Consider the following 13,586-nt stretch of genomic DNA (forward strand, 5'->3'; position numbering starts at 1 on the left):
AAATGTTATGTCACCTAATTAATATTCATGAGGCAGGTTAATGAGGTATATCATATGTCCCCCCAAATTAGAATTTTATTGATTTATTTATTAATTCATTTGTTTGTTTAGTGGGGATGCACAATTTGATATAAAATAGTGTATTGTAATTATAACAATGTTACAGTTGTGTGTTTGTAATAATAATGAATAATATATTCTATAATATATATTATATAATGTATATAGAAGTCTATTGGCTTCTGGTTTCATTTATATTTTATTTTATTTAGTATTATTACAATATTTTTTATTTATTTTTTTAGATTATTTTAATTTTTGTTAGACAATAACAAAACTACACAAAAGTTTTAAAATGTCCGAAATATTGGTAAAAAGGTTCTATTTTACATTGTTATATTATATATAAATTAAAATAATATATGTTAAATAATATATTATATATAAAACTATATAAACCAAGTCTAACTTAGACTTCTGGTTTCTTTTCTTTTCTTTTCTTTTCTTTTCTTTTCTTTTCTTTTCTTTAAATAATTACTGTATAGCCACACATTGACTGTTTAGTTATACCTTTAAGGACAATGATATATATATATACAGTGGGTACGGAAAGTATTCAGACCCTCTTAAATGTTTCACTCTTTGTTATATTGCAGCCATTTGCTGAAATCATTTTTTTCCCTCATTAATGTACACACAGCACCCCATATTGACAGAAAAACACAGAATTGTTGATTTTTGCAGATTTATTAAAAAAGAAAAACTGAAATATCACATGTTCCTAAGTATTCAGACCCTTTGCTGTGAAACTCATATTTTTAACTCAGGTGCTGTCCATTTCTTCTGATCATCTGTGGCTGTATCCGAAATGGCCCCCTATACCCTATTCACTATTCCCTACATTAGTCCACTCGTACAGTTCACTTGAAGGAGTGAATGAAAACGAGTGAGTGAATTCGGACACTAAGTGCACCGGAAGGACTGCCGCTTTTGCATAGTATTGCTTACTGTTTAACAATCATTTAAAACGGACAGTTCGAGTAGTAAGATTAAAGGATTTATCTTGAACTATGTCAAGGAGTTTATGTATAAACCTTGGTTAAACAATTTAATAATCAATTTACAACAAATTTGTACTTGTGTTGTACGCTGTATTACGCAGTGGACGAGCGCGTTGTAAAACGAACAGATGGATGATTCAGCTGCGGGCGCCATCGTCTGGAGAGACGCGGGAATTCAGTCGGCGCGCGACTCTCACAGTGCATTATGGGTTATCTCTAGCTGTTGAGCGTACATCGGTTGTACACTCGTTTTTGCGGTGCATTGTGGGAGTGAATGAGTGCACTCGAGAACGTCCACTATGGTTTCGAACACCACTTAAAATGGCTGTCCCCTCAAATAGTGCACTATTTGAGGGTATAGGGGGCGATTTCGGATACAGCCCTTGAGATGGTTCTACACCTTCATTTGAGTCCAGCTGTGTTTGATTATACTGATTGGACTTGGTTAAGAAAACTACACACCTGTCTATATAAGACCTTACAGCTCACAGTGCATGTCAGAGCAAATGAGAATCATGAGGTCAAAGGAACTGCCTGAAGAGTTTAGAGACAGGATTGTGGCAAGGCACAGATCTGGCCAAGGTTACAAAAAAAATTTCTACTGCACTTAAGGTTCCTAAGAGCACAGTGGCCTCCATAATCCTGAAATGGAAGACGTTTGGGACGACCAGAACCCTTCCTAGAGCTGGCCGTCTGGCCAAACTGAGCTATCGGGGGAGAAGAGCCTTGGTGAGAGAGGTAAAGAAGAACCCAACGATCACTGCGGCTGAGCTCCAGAGATGCAGTCGGGAGATGGGAGAAAGTTGTAGAAAGTCAACCATCACTGCAGCCCTCCACCAGTCGGGGCTTTATGACAGATTGCAAGACACATGAAAGCCCGCATGGAGTTTGCTAAAAAACACCTGAAGGACTCCAAGATGGTGAGAAATAAGATTCTCTGGACTGATGAGACCAAGATAGAACTTTTTGGCCTTAATTCTTAACGGTATGTGTGGAGAAAACCAGGCACTGCTCATCAGCTGTCCAATACAGTCCCAACAGTGAAGCATGGTGGTGGCAGCATCATGCTGCGGGGGTGTTTTTCAGCTGCAGGGACAGGACGACTGGTTGCAATCGAGGGAAAGATGAATGCGGCCAAGTACAGGGGATATCCTGGACGGAAACCTCCAGAGTGCTCAGGACCTCAGACTGGGCCGAAGGTTTACCTTCCAACAAGACAATGACCCTAAGCACACAGCTAAAAGAACGAAGGAGCGGCTTCACAACAACTCCGTGATTGTTCTTGAATGGCCCAGCCAGAGCCCTGACTTAAACCCAATTGAGCATCTCTGGAGAAACATAAAAATGGCTGTCCACCAACGTTTACCATCCAACCTGACAGAACTGGAGAGGATCTGCACGGAGGAATGGCAGAGGACCCCCAAATCCAGGTGTGAAAAACTTGTTGCATCTTTCCCAAAAAGACTCATGGCTGTATTAGTGTATTAGTGCTTCTACTAAATACTGAGCAAAGGGTCGGAATACTTAGGACCATGTGATATTTCAGTTTCTTTTTAATAAATATGCAAAAATGTCAACAATTCTGTGTTTTTCTGTCAATATGGGGTGCTGTGTGTACATTAATAAGGAAAAAAAAAAATTAACTTAAATGATTTCAGCAAATGGCTGCAATATAACAGAGAGAGTATATATATATATATATATATATATATATATATATATATATATAATATAAGGTTTTATTTTGTAAACCTTATATATTTATAAGGTTTACAAAATAAAAGAACTATATATATGTGTGTGTGTGTGTGTGTGTGTGTGTGTGTGTGTGTAAAGGTCTGGTTAAAATTTTATTTTGTGATAATAGGCTTACAGTACACTATATATTGATTCTATTTTATTAATTAAAATATACATAAAATAAAAATATATATTTTTTATTATAAATTATTATTATTATATTTTATGTTTTTATTTTAGTTTTTATTTTGATGGCTTGTTTTTTGTTAGACAACTACTATATTATTAAATGTGTACGTATGTGTGCGTATATATTAGTGTTAGTATTAAGTCTCAAGAATTATTATATATGATTTTATTATCCTATTAAATATGAGTTTATATATAAAATTGCTGAACGTTATGTTGTTATGTTAATTAATATTCATAAGGTGTGTCATATGTTTTTAGGGTATTTATTTATTTGCTCAGTTGGACTGCACAACAATAATATATTCATTATATCATAACATATATTCTTAATAATATTTCACATTTATCTACTGTATGCATACATTTACATTTCCCTATGTTACATTTTCAGCAAATCAGTAGGATCACTAGGTGAATGTTTATTTAAATGAAAATTAATATTCATGAGCCAGGCTAATAAGGTGTATTACATTTCCTTTCATTTGCCAGAGTGTTCCTTCACCCCCAATTGAGTGTTAATACAATAATCATCATAAATTACACTCAGTATTGTGCACTGCATTGTTTTTTGTTTTGTTTTTTTGTTTTTTGCACAGTGCATCATTACCTTTGCTTATATGTATCTTATCAAGGCATTTGAAATGTCATATATGGCAAGCCATTTTAGCCTAAAATATACTAAGCGTTACTGATCGTAATTGCATTTTTACTAGTAACAATTCAATTAGAGAGCTCTATAATTACATTTTTACTAGTAACAGTTATAATTAGAGAGCTCTCTAATTCAATTATTACTAGTAACAATTACAATTAGAGAGCTCTACAAATTAATTTTTACTAGTCAAATGTCTCCATTGACTTCCATTAATTTTTAATTACAAAGCTCTACAATTAAATTCTTACTAGTAACGATTACAATTAGAGAGCTCTCTAATTCAGTTTTTACTAGTAAAATTCTGATTAGAGAGCTCTCTAATTTAATTATTACTAGCAAAAATGCAGTTACAGAACTCTATAATTCAATTCTTACTAGTAAAAAAACACATTAAGGATATGTATGGCAAGCCGTTTTCGCCTAAAATATACTGTGTTACTCGTCATAGTTGCATTTTTACTAATAACAATTCAATTATAGAGCTCTATAATTCAGTTCCTGCTAGTAACAATATTAATTAAAGAGCTCTATAATTCAATTCTTACTAGTAAAAAAAAAACACATTAAGCATATGTATGGCAAGCCGTTTTCGCCTAAAATATACAATGTGTTACTTGTCATAATTGCATTTTTACTAGTAACAATTCAATTATAGAGCTCTATAATTCAGTTCCTACTAGTAACAATTCCAATTAGAGAGCTCTACAAATTAATTTTTACTAGTCATATGTCTCCGTTGACTTCCATTCATTTTAATTACAGAGCTTTACAATTAAATTCTTACTAGTAACAATTCCAATTAGAGGGCTCTCTAAATAAATATTTACAAGTAATAATTCCAATTAAAGAGCTCTCTAATTCAGTTTTTACTAGTAACAATTCTAATTAGAGAGCTCTCTAATTCAATTCTTACTAGGAAAAATGCAAGTGCAGAGCTAGTAAAAAACCACATTAAGGCTATGTTTAATTGCTGAGCTCTGTAATTGAATTAAAGAGCTCTCTACTTCAGTCCTTACTATAGTAACAATTGAATTAGAGAGCTCTCTAATTGGAATTATTACTAGTATAAACTGATTTAGAGAGATCTCTAATTATAATTGTTATTAGTAATAATTCAATTGTAGAGCTCTCTAATTGAAATTCTTACTAGTAAAAATTATGTTGTATTGCTCAGTAATTAAAAATGAATGGAAGTCAATGGAGACATATGACTAGTAAAAATTCATTTGTAGAGCTCTGTAATTGGAATTGTTACTAGTGAAAATTGATTTAGAGAGCTCTCTAAATGAATTGTTACTAGTAGGAAAGGAATTATAGAGCTCTCTAATTGAATTGTTACTAGTAAAAATGCAATTACGACGAGTAACGCTTAGTATATTTTAGGCGAAAACGGCTTGCCATATGTCATATAACTATGCTAAATAGATCATCAGGTAGGCTACTGAAATATACAAAATGATTGTATTTTACTATTCATTTTTATTTTTTTCACATCAGTATGTTATAAAGCCCAGGGTTAGTCTAATAAATCCCAGCACACATTTTCCTCCAAGGGTTTTGTTGTTTCCAAGTTGTCATCTTGGTGAAGTGGCCAAATTGAAATCCCCATTTTCAAACCTCGTTAAATATTAATGAAGTTATAAAAGCGTTTTACGCCGGGCCCCAGATCTGCGCCAGCTTGTGTATCTCCTGCCAGAACGCAGTCGCTGTTCGCTGGCAGGTGAATTACGTGCGTGAGGACGCGAACACAGACGTTTAGTCCAAACATTGACATTGCCCCAGACGTTTTTAGTTCTGAAGCTGTCAGCCGAAGCTGTCTGGCTAAAGCTGCCTGTATTTTGGTGTAAAGCGACTCTTTTAGTTGTGGCTATAAAACACTTGACCTCTCACAGTCAGTGCTTCTTATTTTCTCTTCCTCTATCAAGCCTCCCTGTGGATTTTTATTTGTATCTCCAGCTCCTTTCCAGAAAATAGATGCGTTCAGCAGGTGTTTGACAGAGAGACTGTGAGGATGTTTCATCAGTACAGCGACTGAAGATTCATTTTACTCTCTCAGTGGAAGGTCTGATTACTTCAGAGACAAACTGAGCTGCTGATGAATTAGAAATCAATACAAATTATCACTTAAAGTAATGTGTTCTTTATATAGCCTGATGCATGGTTTGCTGGTTTTAGTTGGGTTTTGAGTATTTGTTAGTTGAGAGATCAGCTAAACCAGCTTTTTAGCCAGTCTTGATTCTACTGACCTCTCATTTCCCTACCGAATCATCTGGTTTTACAAGCCTGATTGGATCAGGATAATATAGTAAATGTAATTGTCATTTATGATTATTGCTTGTCAGATTGTATGACCGTAGTGAGATCTTGGGCAAAGCCCTGCAGACATTCCTGAAAAATTGTATTTAATTTTTATAATGTTATGACAGCCAGGACATCATTTGAATGCCTATTACCACCTGCCCAGGAATATATCTGTATATTTTACATGAAGTGTAGTTTTGGTTGTATTTCATCAGACTCAGCCATTGAACCATGATGGTTATTGTATTTTAAAAAGATAACAAAACCAAAATATTCAGTTAGTTATCAGATAGGAAAAATGATTAAATATGTTATTTTATTTTATTTATTGATAATTATAAATGAAGTCTAAATTACTCATGTTTTATTTTAATTTATTTTAATTTTATTTTATTATTTTGATGTTTATTGTTATCGAATGGGGAAAAAGGATTACATTTTGTATTTTATGTTTTTGATAACTGTAAATGAAGCTTAAATTAAATTAAATTAAATTTTAAATTAAATTAAATTATTTTGTTTTATTTTATTTTATTGATAACTATAAATGAAGCCTACCTTAACTCTTCTTTAATTTAATTAAATTTTTATTTTTAGAAGACAACAAAACCACACAGTTTAGTTGGTAATTATATGGGGGAAAAATTATTAAATATTTTATTTTATTTATTGATAATTATAAATGAAGTCTAAATTACTCTTGTTTTATTTTTATTTTATTTTATTATTTCGATGTTTATTGTTAGAAGATAACAAAACCGAACTATTCAGTTAGTTATCATACAGGGAAAAGGATTACATATTTATTTTATTTTATTTGTAACTGTAAATGAAGCCTTACATCTCTCGTTTTAATTTAATTTGATTATTTTGTTTTATTTTATTTTATTGATAACTATAAATGTAGCCTACCTTAACTCTTCTTTAATTTAATTTAATTTAATTTAATTTAATTTAAAGAAGACAACAAAACCACACAGTTCAGCTGGTTATTGTATGGGGGAAAAATTATTATATGCTTTATTTTATTTTATTTATTGATAACTATAAATGAAGTCTAAGTTACTCTTGTTTAATTTAATTGTATTTATTTTGTATTATTTTGATGTTTATTGTTAGAAGATAACAAATTTAATTTAATTTAATTTATTTTAATTTAATTTAATTTTAGAAGACAACGAAACCACAAATATATTTTATATATATTTATTTAATAAATGAAGCCTAACTTACTCTTGTTCAATTTAATTGTATTTATTTTGTATTATTTTGATGTTTATTGATAGAAGACAACAAAATGACACGATTAGGTAAAATTTTATATATATATATAAAATTTTACCTAATCGTGTCATGTTTGTATTTATTTATTTATTTTTTATTTTTTTTTATTGATAACTATAAATGAAGTCTAACTCCCTCTTGTTTTATTTTAGTTGTATTTTATTATTTTAATATTTATTTTTAGAAGACAACAACACCACACAATTCAGCTGATTATTGTATGGAAACAATTATTTAATTTTATCGCTTACTATAAATTAAGCCTAACTCACTCTTGTTTTATTTTAATTGTATTTATTATTATTATATTGATGTTTGTTGTTAGAAGACAACTATTCAGTTGGTTATTGTATATAAATAAAAAAAAGTTGGTTTTTTTTACATTTTAAATTTTTTTTAATTCTATAATTTTTTTTGATTGAATGATTGATTTTTGGTTAGAAGATAACAAAATGACACTTAGGGGTTTCAAATATCCCAAAAATGGCAAACCTCATCTGAAATAAGTAGAAAAAAAAATCATGTAATATTTATAAATACATCTTTTCACTGACCATTTACAGAAAAAGAAAATACATGTATATGTATTTTTTTTTTCTATTTTGTTGTTTTTGTGAAAAGTACCATCTGCAATCTGCAAAATGTCTTGGTCGTGACAAAAAGTGGACAGTGTGTACTGCGGTGTGTTTCTGTAAGTGTTTCTCTTCACACTCCATGTGTTTGCTCAGAGTTGATTGATGAATTCATTCGAACGCTGTCAACTCAGGTCAATGTACAATGAACCAAACTGATGTGGACAAACACTGCTGGGACTCGATGGTCACTGAATGTGTGTGTGTCCTCTGCAGGTCTTAAGACGTATCTGATTTCCGGGAGGAAGGTGAAGCATGCCCAGTGGAGCTGCCCTCCGTCTGCTTTGGTGGCTCCTGAGCTCAGAAAATCTCTCAGCGCCTCGTCCTTCAGCCCCAGCCCTGACATCACATCCTCCGCCTGCGCGCTGCCCCCCGTCCCAGACAGAGCTAAGGTCCGTCCCACATGCACTTAGACCACGTACACGCCCAGCACCAAACTCATTTATTCTACATAATTCAAAGTGATGTTTTAATGTGCAACCTTGTAATCACATTGTAGGTAAGTGATTTAGTGCAGCAGGTCTCAACCTTTTTTGTCTGCTGTCAAAAACAGTATGTGACCACAAAACCTTAATAATCAAAATTATAGATTTTTCTTTTATGCCAAAAATCATTAGGATATTAAGATCATGTTCCATGAAGATATTTGGTAAATTTCCTACCGTAAATATATCAAAACTTCATTTTGATTAATAATATGCATTGCTAAGAACTTCATTTGGACAACTTTAAAGGCCATTTTCTCAGTATTTTGATTTTTTTGCACCCTCAGATTCTACATTTTCAAATAGTTGTATCTCTGCCAAATAGTGTCCTATCCTAACAAACCAAACATCAATGGAAATCTTGTTTATTCAGCTTTCAAAAATGACCCTTATGACGGGTTTTGTGGTCTGGGGTCACATATTTGAACGTGAGGTCAAAGATATTTCTGGTACTTCTGCTGTAATGACAAAGCTTCTCCCTTTTTAGCTTTTTTTATTTACAGAAACTTGGAGTGTTGTTATATTATAATAATTAAATAATTATTTTCATTTTATTTCTAAAAGTATAAATTAAATATTATAATTTTTACTTGTTCTTGTTAATTACCGGTACTTATTCATTATTTTAATTACTACTATTAACAATTTAATATATTACGAAAATATAAAATAAATAATTAAAACAAATCAATTTTAAATGATGGTTTTCATTTTATTTCTGAAAGTATAAATATTATTGTTATTGCTGATTGTTACTGATTAATTATTGAATAATTATTTTAATAATTACTATTAACAATTTAACATATTGCAAAAATATGAAGTAAACAATTAAAATTATTTTATATGATGGTTTTCATTCTATTTCTCTAAGTATAAATATTATCATTATTATTTATTTTTTGATCAATTATTGAATAATTGTTTAAATAATTACTATTAACAGTTTAATATATTACAACAAATAAAAAATAAATAATTGCAATAAAATAATTGTAAGTGATGCTTTTCATTTAATTTCAGTTTAATAATGACTATTAACAATTTCATATATTACAAAAAATTAAATAAGTATTTTAAATAAAATAATTAAATAATCATTTGCATGTTATTTATATAAGTATAAATTAAATACTATAATTTTTAATTGTTCTTGTTGATAACCGGTAATTGTTAATTATTTCAATAATTACTATTAACAATTTAATATATTATAAAAAATATAAAATAAATAATTAAAATAAAACTATTTTAAATTATGCTTTTAATTTCATTTCTGTTCGTTTCTGTTTCATATTATAATTATTTTTTTTTGATGAATTACATAATTATTTAACAAATTAATATCAACAATTTAATATATTACAAAAATATAAAATAAATAATTAAAATATTAAATGAACCATTTAAATTATGGTTTTCGTTTTATTTCTGTAAGTATAAATATTATTATTGTTTCTTGTTGCTGATTAATTAATGATTAACTTTATTTAATTATTACTATTAACAATTTAATATATTACAAAAAAATGTAAAATAAATAATTAAAATAAAACAATTTAAAATTATGGTTTTCATTCATGTAAATATACATATTATAATTATTGCTTATTGGTATTGATTAATTTTTGTATAATTATTTTAATTAACAATTTAATAAATTGCAAAAATATGTGCTATAATAAAAAAATTATATTCATTTTTTATTACTTATTATTAATTTATTATTTTAATGTTAGCAATTATCAGTGTAATATACAATATAATGATGCATGATGATGTTATAATGACAAATTATATATTATTAATATTAATCAGTATTATTCATTCATTGTTATATTTACAATTAACAATGTACTATATAAGATCATATCATATAATGTCACATAATACAGTATAAGTTGTAACAAAAATGTAACATAAAAATAGAAAGAAAGTGAAATACACAAGTTAAATATGAGTTAAAATAAATATAATTATTTAATAATTCTATAATAATGTATTATATCATTTGAAATAATTCAGTTCTGTAATTCAGTATTAAATGTCCGTCTGTGTTTTATTACCAATAAATTTATATGACATTTTTATTTGTTTTAAAATCACCAATTTCTTCTCAATAAAATACTTAGAGCTTGACAAAACTAGAAAAATGTATGTTCATTATCACAAATTAAAATAAATATCTTGATGTTTAATATTTGTTATATTTATTTTAATATTTGTCTTATTTGTCTTAATATATATATAGTAATAATATATTGTATTAATTTAAAATACAATATATGAATACAAGTAGGTATCAGATGTTGTATTGGCTTTTACTTTATGTTAATAAACAGTCTGTCTCTGTGCATGTTGCTTTCACTCAAGTGTTCTTCGAACAGCATTATTCCATTCACTGATGAAAAGGCCGCGCTGCAAACACACACCATGCTGATTCATTGTGTGAAACACTGCAGTGATTTGCAGAAGGCCGTGAGGGATCACAACGGGCACGTCAATAAGCGAGCGTGGCCAGACCTGATCTGTGAGATCACAATGTGCCGTGTGCAATGCCGCCTCCTCTCCTTTTAAATGTGATCGATCAGTTAAATGCACAATGCATTCATCCAGGCAACCTTTCAGAGGACGCCACGTTACCCAGCAGCCTTTGCAAAAGATACCCTCGTCATTGCACTTCAACTGATGGGACTTCGGGTTGCAAGCGATAGTGGGAAAATAAGATAAGGAGAGCAGGCGAAACAGCAGCGAGAGGAAGCGAGAGTCTGTCTGTCTTTGTCTGTAGTAATTATTCATCTCTGAGGCCAAATGCTGCTGGTTTTTAATCCCTTGCATATTCAAACAGCAAATGTTAAATGGCAGATGCGACATATTTTAGAGCCGCTTGCTAAAGCTGGCATCACTACTGCTGGTTTTCAAAACTGGAGTTAGAGATTTGAACAAACCCTTAGGCATTAAACTTAGAGCAAGAAATTGAAAACGACTATCATCCAAACAAACTAACGTTCTGGAAAGGTTCTCTCAGCGTTATGAAGAAATGTTCTTCCATTTGGCAAAATTTACTCACCCTCAGGCCATTCAAGAGTTAGTTTCCTCATTGGAAAAGATTTGGAGAAATGTGTTATTTCACTTGCTCACCATTGGATCCTCTGCAGTGAATGGGTACCGTCAAAATGAGACTCTGTGATGAGACTCTCTTAAAAACATCACAGTAATCCACAATTAATCCACACCACTCCAGTCCATCAATTAACATCTTGTGAAGTGAAAAGCTACATGTTTATAAGGGGGAAAAAAAGTATTACATCACTTGCAAACCAATGGATCCTCTGCAGTGAATGGGTGCCGTCAGAATGAAACTCCAAACAGCTGATAAAAACATCACAATAATCCACAATTAAGCCACACCACTCCGGCCCATCAGTTAAAATATTGTGAAGTGAAAAGCTTCATGTTTATAAGGGGGAAAAAAAGTATTACATCACTTGCTCACTAATGGATCCGATCCTCTGCAGTGAATGGGTGCCATCAGAATGAGACTCCAAATAGCTGATAAAAACATCACAATAACCTACAATCAATCCACACCACTCCAGTCCATCGGTTAACGTCTTGGGAAGTGAAAAGCTGCATGTTTATACAGGAAAAAAGGATTTAATCACTTGCTCACTAATGCATCATCTGCAGTGAATGGGTGCCATCAGAATAAGAGTCCAAACAGCTGATAAAAACATCACAATAACCTACAATTAATCCACACCACTCCAGTCCATCGGTTAACGTCTTGGGAAGTGAAAAGCTGCATGTTTATACAGGAAAAAAGGATTTAATCACTTGCTCACTAATGCATCCTCTGCAGTGAATGGGTGCCATCAGAATAAGAGTCCAAACAGCTGATAAAAACATCACAATAACCTACAATTAATCCACACCACTCCAGTCCATCGGTTAACGTCTTGGGAAGTGAAAAGCTGCATGTTTATACAGGGAAAAAGGATTTAATCACTTGCTCACTAATGCATCCTCTGCAGTGAATGGGTGCCATCAGAATAAGAGTCCAAACAGCTGATAAAAACATCACAATAATCTACAATTAATCTTGTGAAGTGTGAAGCTGTATGTTTATAAGAAACAAATACTTCATTAAGGTGTTTTAACTTTAAACCATTGCTTTTCAGCTAAAATACTTGTGAGAAGACAACGGAGGATAGACTTTTTATTATGTACTCATATTTGTCCAGAAGCGACAGTTTGAAGTTAAAACATCTTACTTACGGATTTGTTTCTTATACAAACTCACATTTTCACTTTACAAAATGTTAATAGATGGACTGGAGTGGTGTGGATTATTGTGATGTTTCTAATCAGCTGTTTGGACTCTCATTCTGACGGCACCCATTCACTGCAGAGGATCCTTTGGTGAGCAAGTGATAAAATGCTAAATTTCTCCAAATCTGTTCTCATGAAGAAACAAAGAAACAATTTACATCCTGGATAGTCTGAGTACATTTTCAGGAGTTTCATTTCTGTTTTGCAAATTTAATTTTGACTAAACTATTCCTTTAATAAATTGTTTATGCAAAGTTATTTGGTCTCAAACAGCTCTCTCCAAACGTTAGTACAAACACCTTTCTTTCTTATGTGTGAAGAATGTTTGTAATCAAACACTTGCTGACAAAAAACTCAGCTGTGGATCATTCAAGTAACAACACAGTATTAACTTTCGAAAAGGGTAATTTTTTATCAACTCAACTATTATTTTCTCTTGTGGACTATATGTAAACATCTATTATGTGAAATATCGTATTAATGTCAGTGCTAAATAAACGATAACATGCATTTTGTATGATCTCTCTTATTTTGGTAAAATAATTAACATTGTGCAGATTTTGAAAGTGGGATGTAAACTTCTGACCGCAGCCGTATATAAATAGGCACTACTTTATCGGCAAGACAAGGTGATGTAGCTGTTGTTAAAAGAAATAATAAAGAATAGCACTGACACTGACAGCAGCAATTGTTGTCCCTTCCACCATGTTTAAAGTTTAATCGAAATAATCTCAGAGTTTCCCAGAAGTAAATACAATTTTAGAGGCTGTTAATGTCCAATTTCCTAATAGGAAACTTGCATTTACGATAATTCCGATAGCACGTGAAGCCAGCATCAAACTAGTAAAAAACACCTAGAAATGACATAGCAATCACTAAAAACACTAAGCATACTAATATTTGT

General features: G+C 31.1%; 1 protein-coding gene across 1 annotated transcript in view; it reads left to right on the forward strand.

Annotated features, from left to right (window-relative positions):
• Positions 1–13,586, forward strand: part of LOC141295723 (adenylate cyclase type 9) — a 94,985-nt gene that overhangs the window by 56,240 nt on the left and 25,159 nt on the right. Inside the window, exon 3 of the mRNA XM_073827026.1 lies at positions 8,082–8,257. Coding sequence (XP_073683127.1) covers positions 8,082–8,257 — 176 coding nt within the window. The remainder of the gene's footprint in view (positions 1–8,081; positions 8,258–13,586) is intronic.

Source organism: Garra rufa, chromosome 1 (assembly GCF_049309525.1).
Source record: "Garra rufa chromosome 1, GarRuf1.0, whole genome shotgun sequence".
Lineage (NCBI taxonomy): Eukaryota > Metazoa > Chordata > Actinopteri > Cypriniformes > Cyprinidae > Garra > Garra rufa.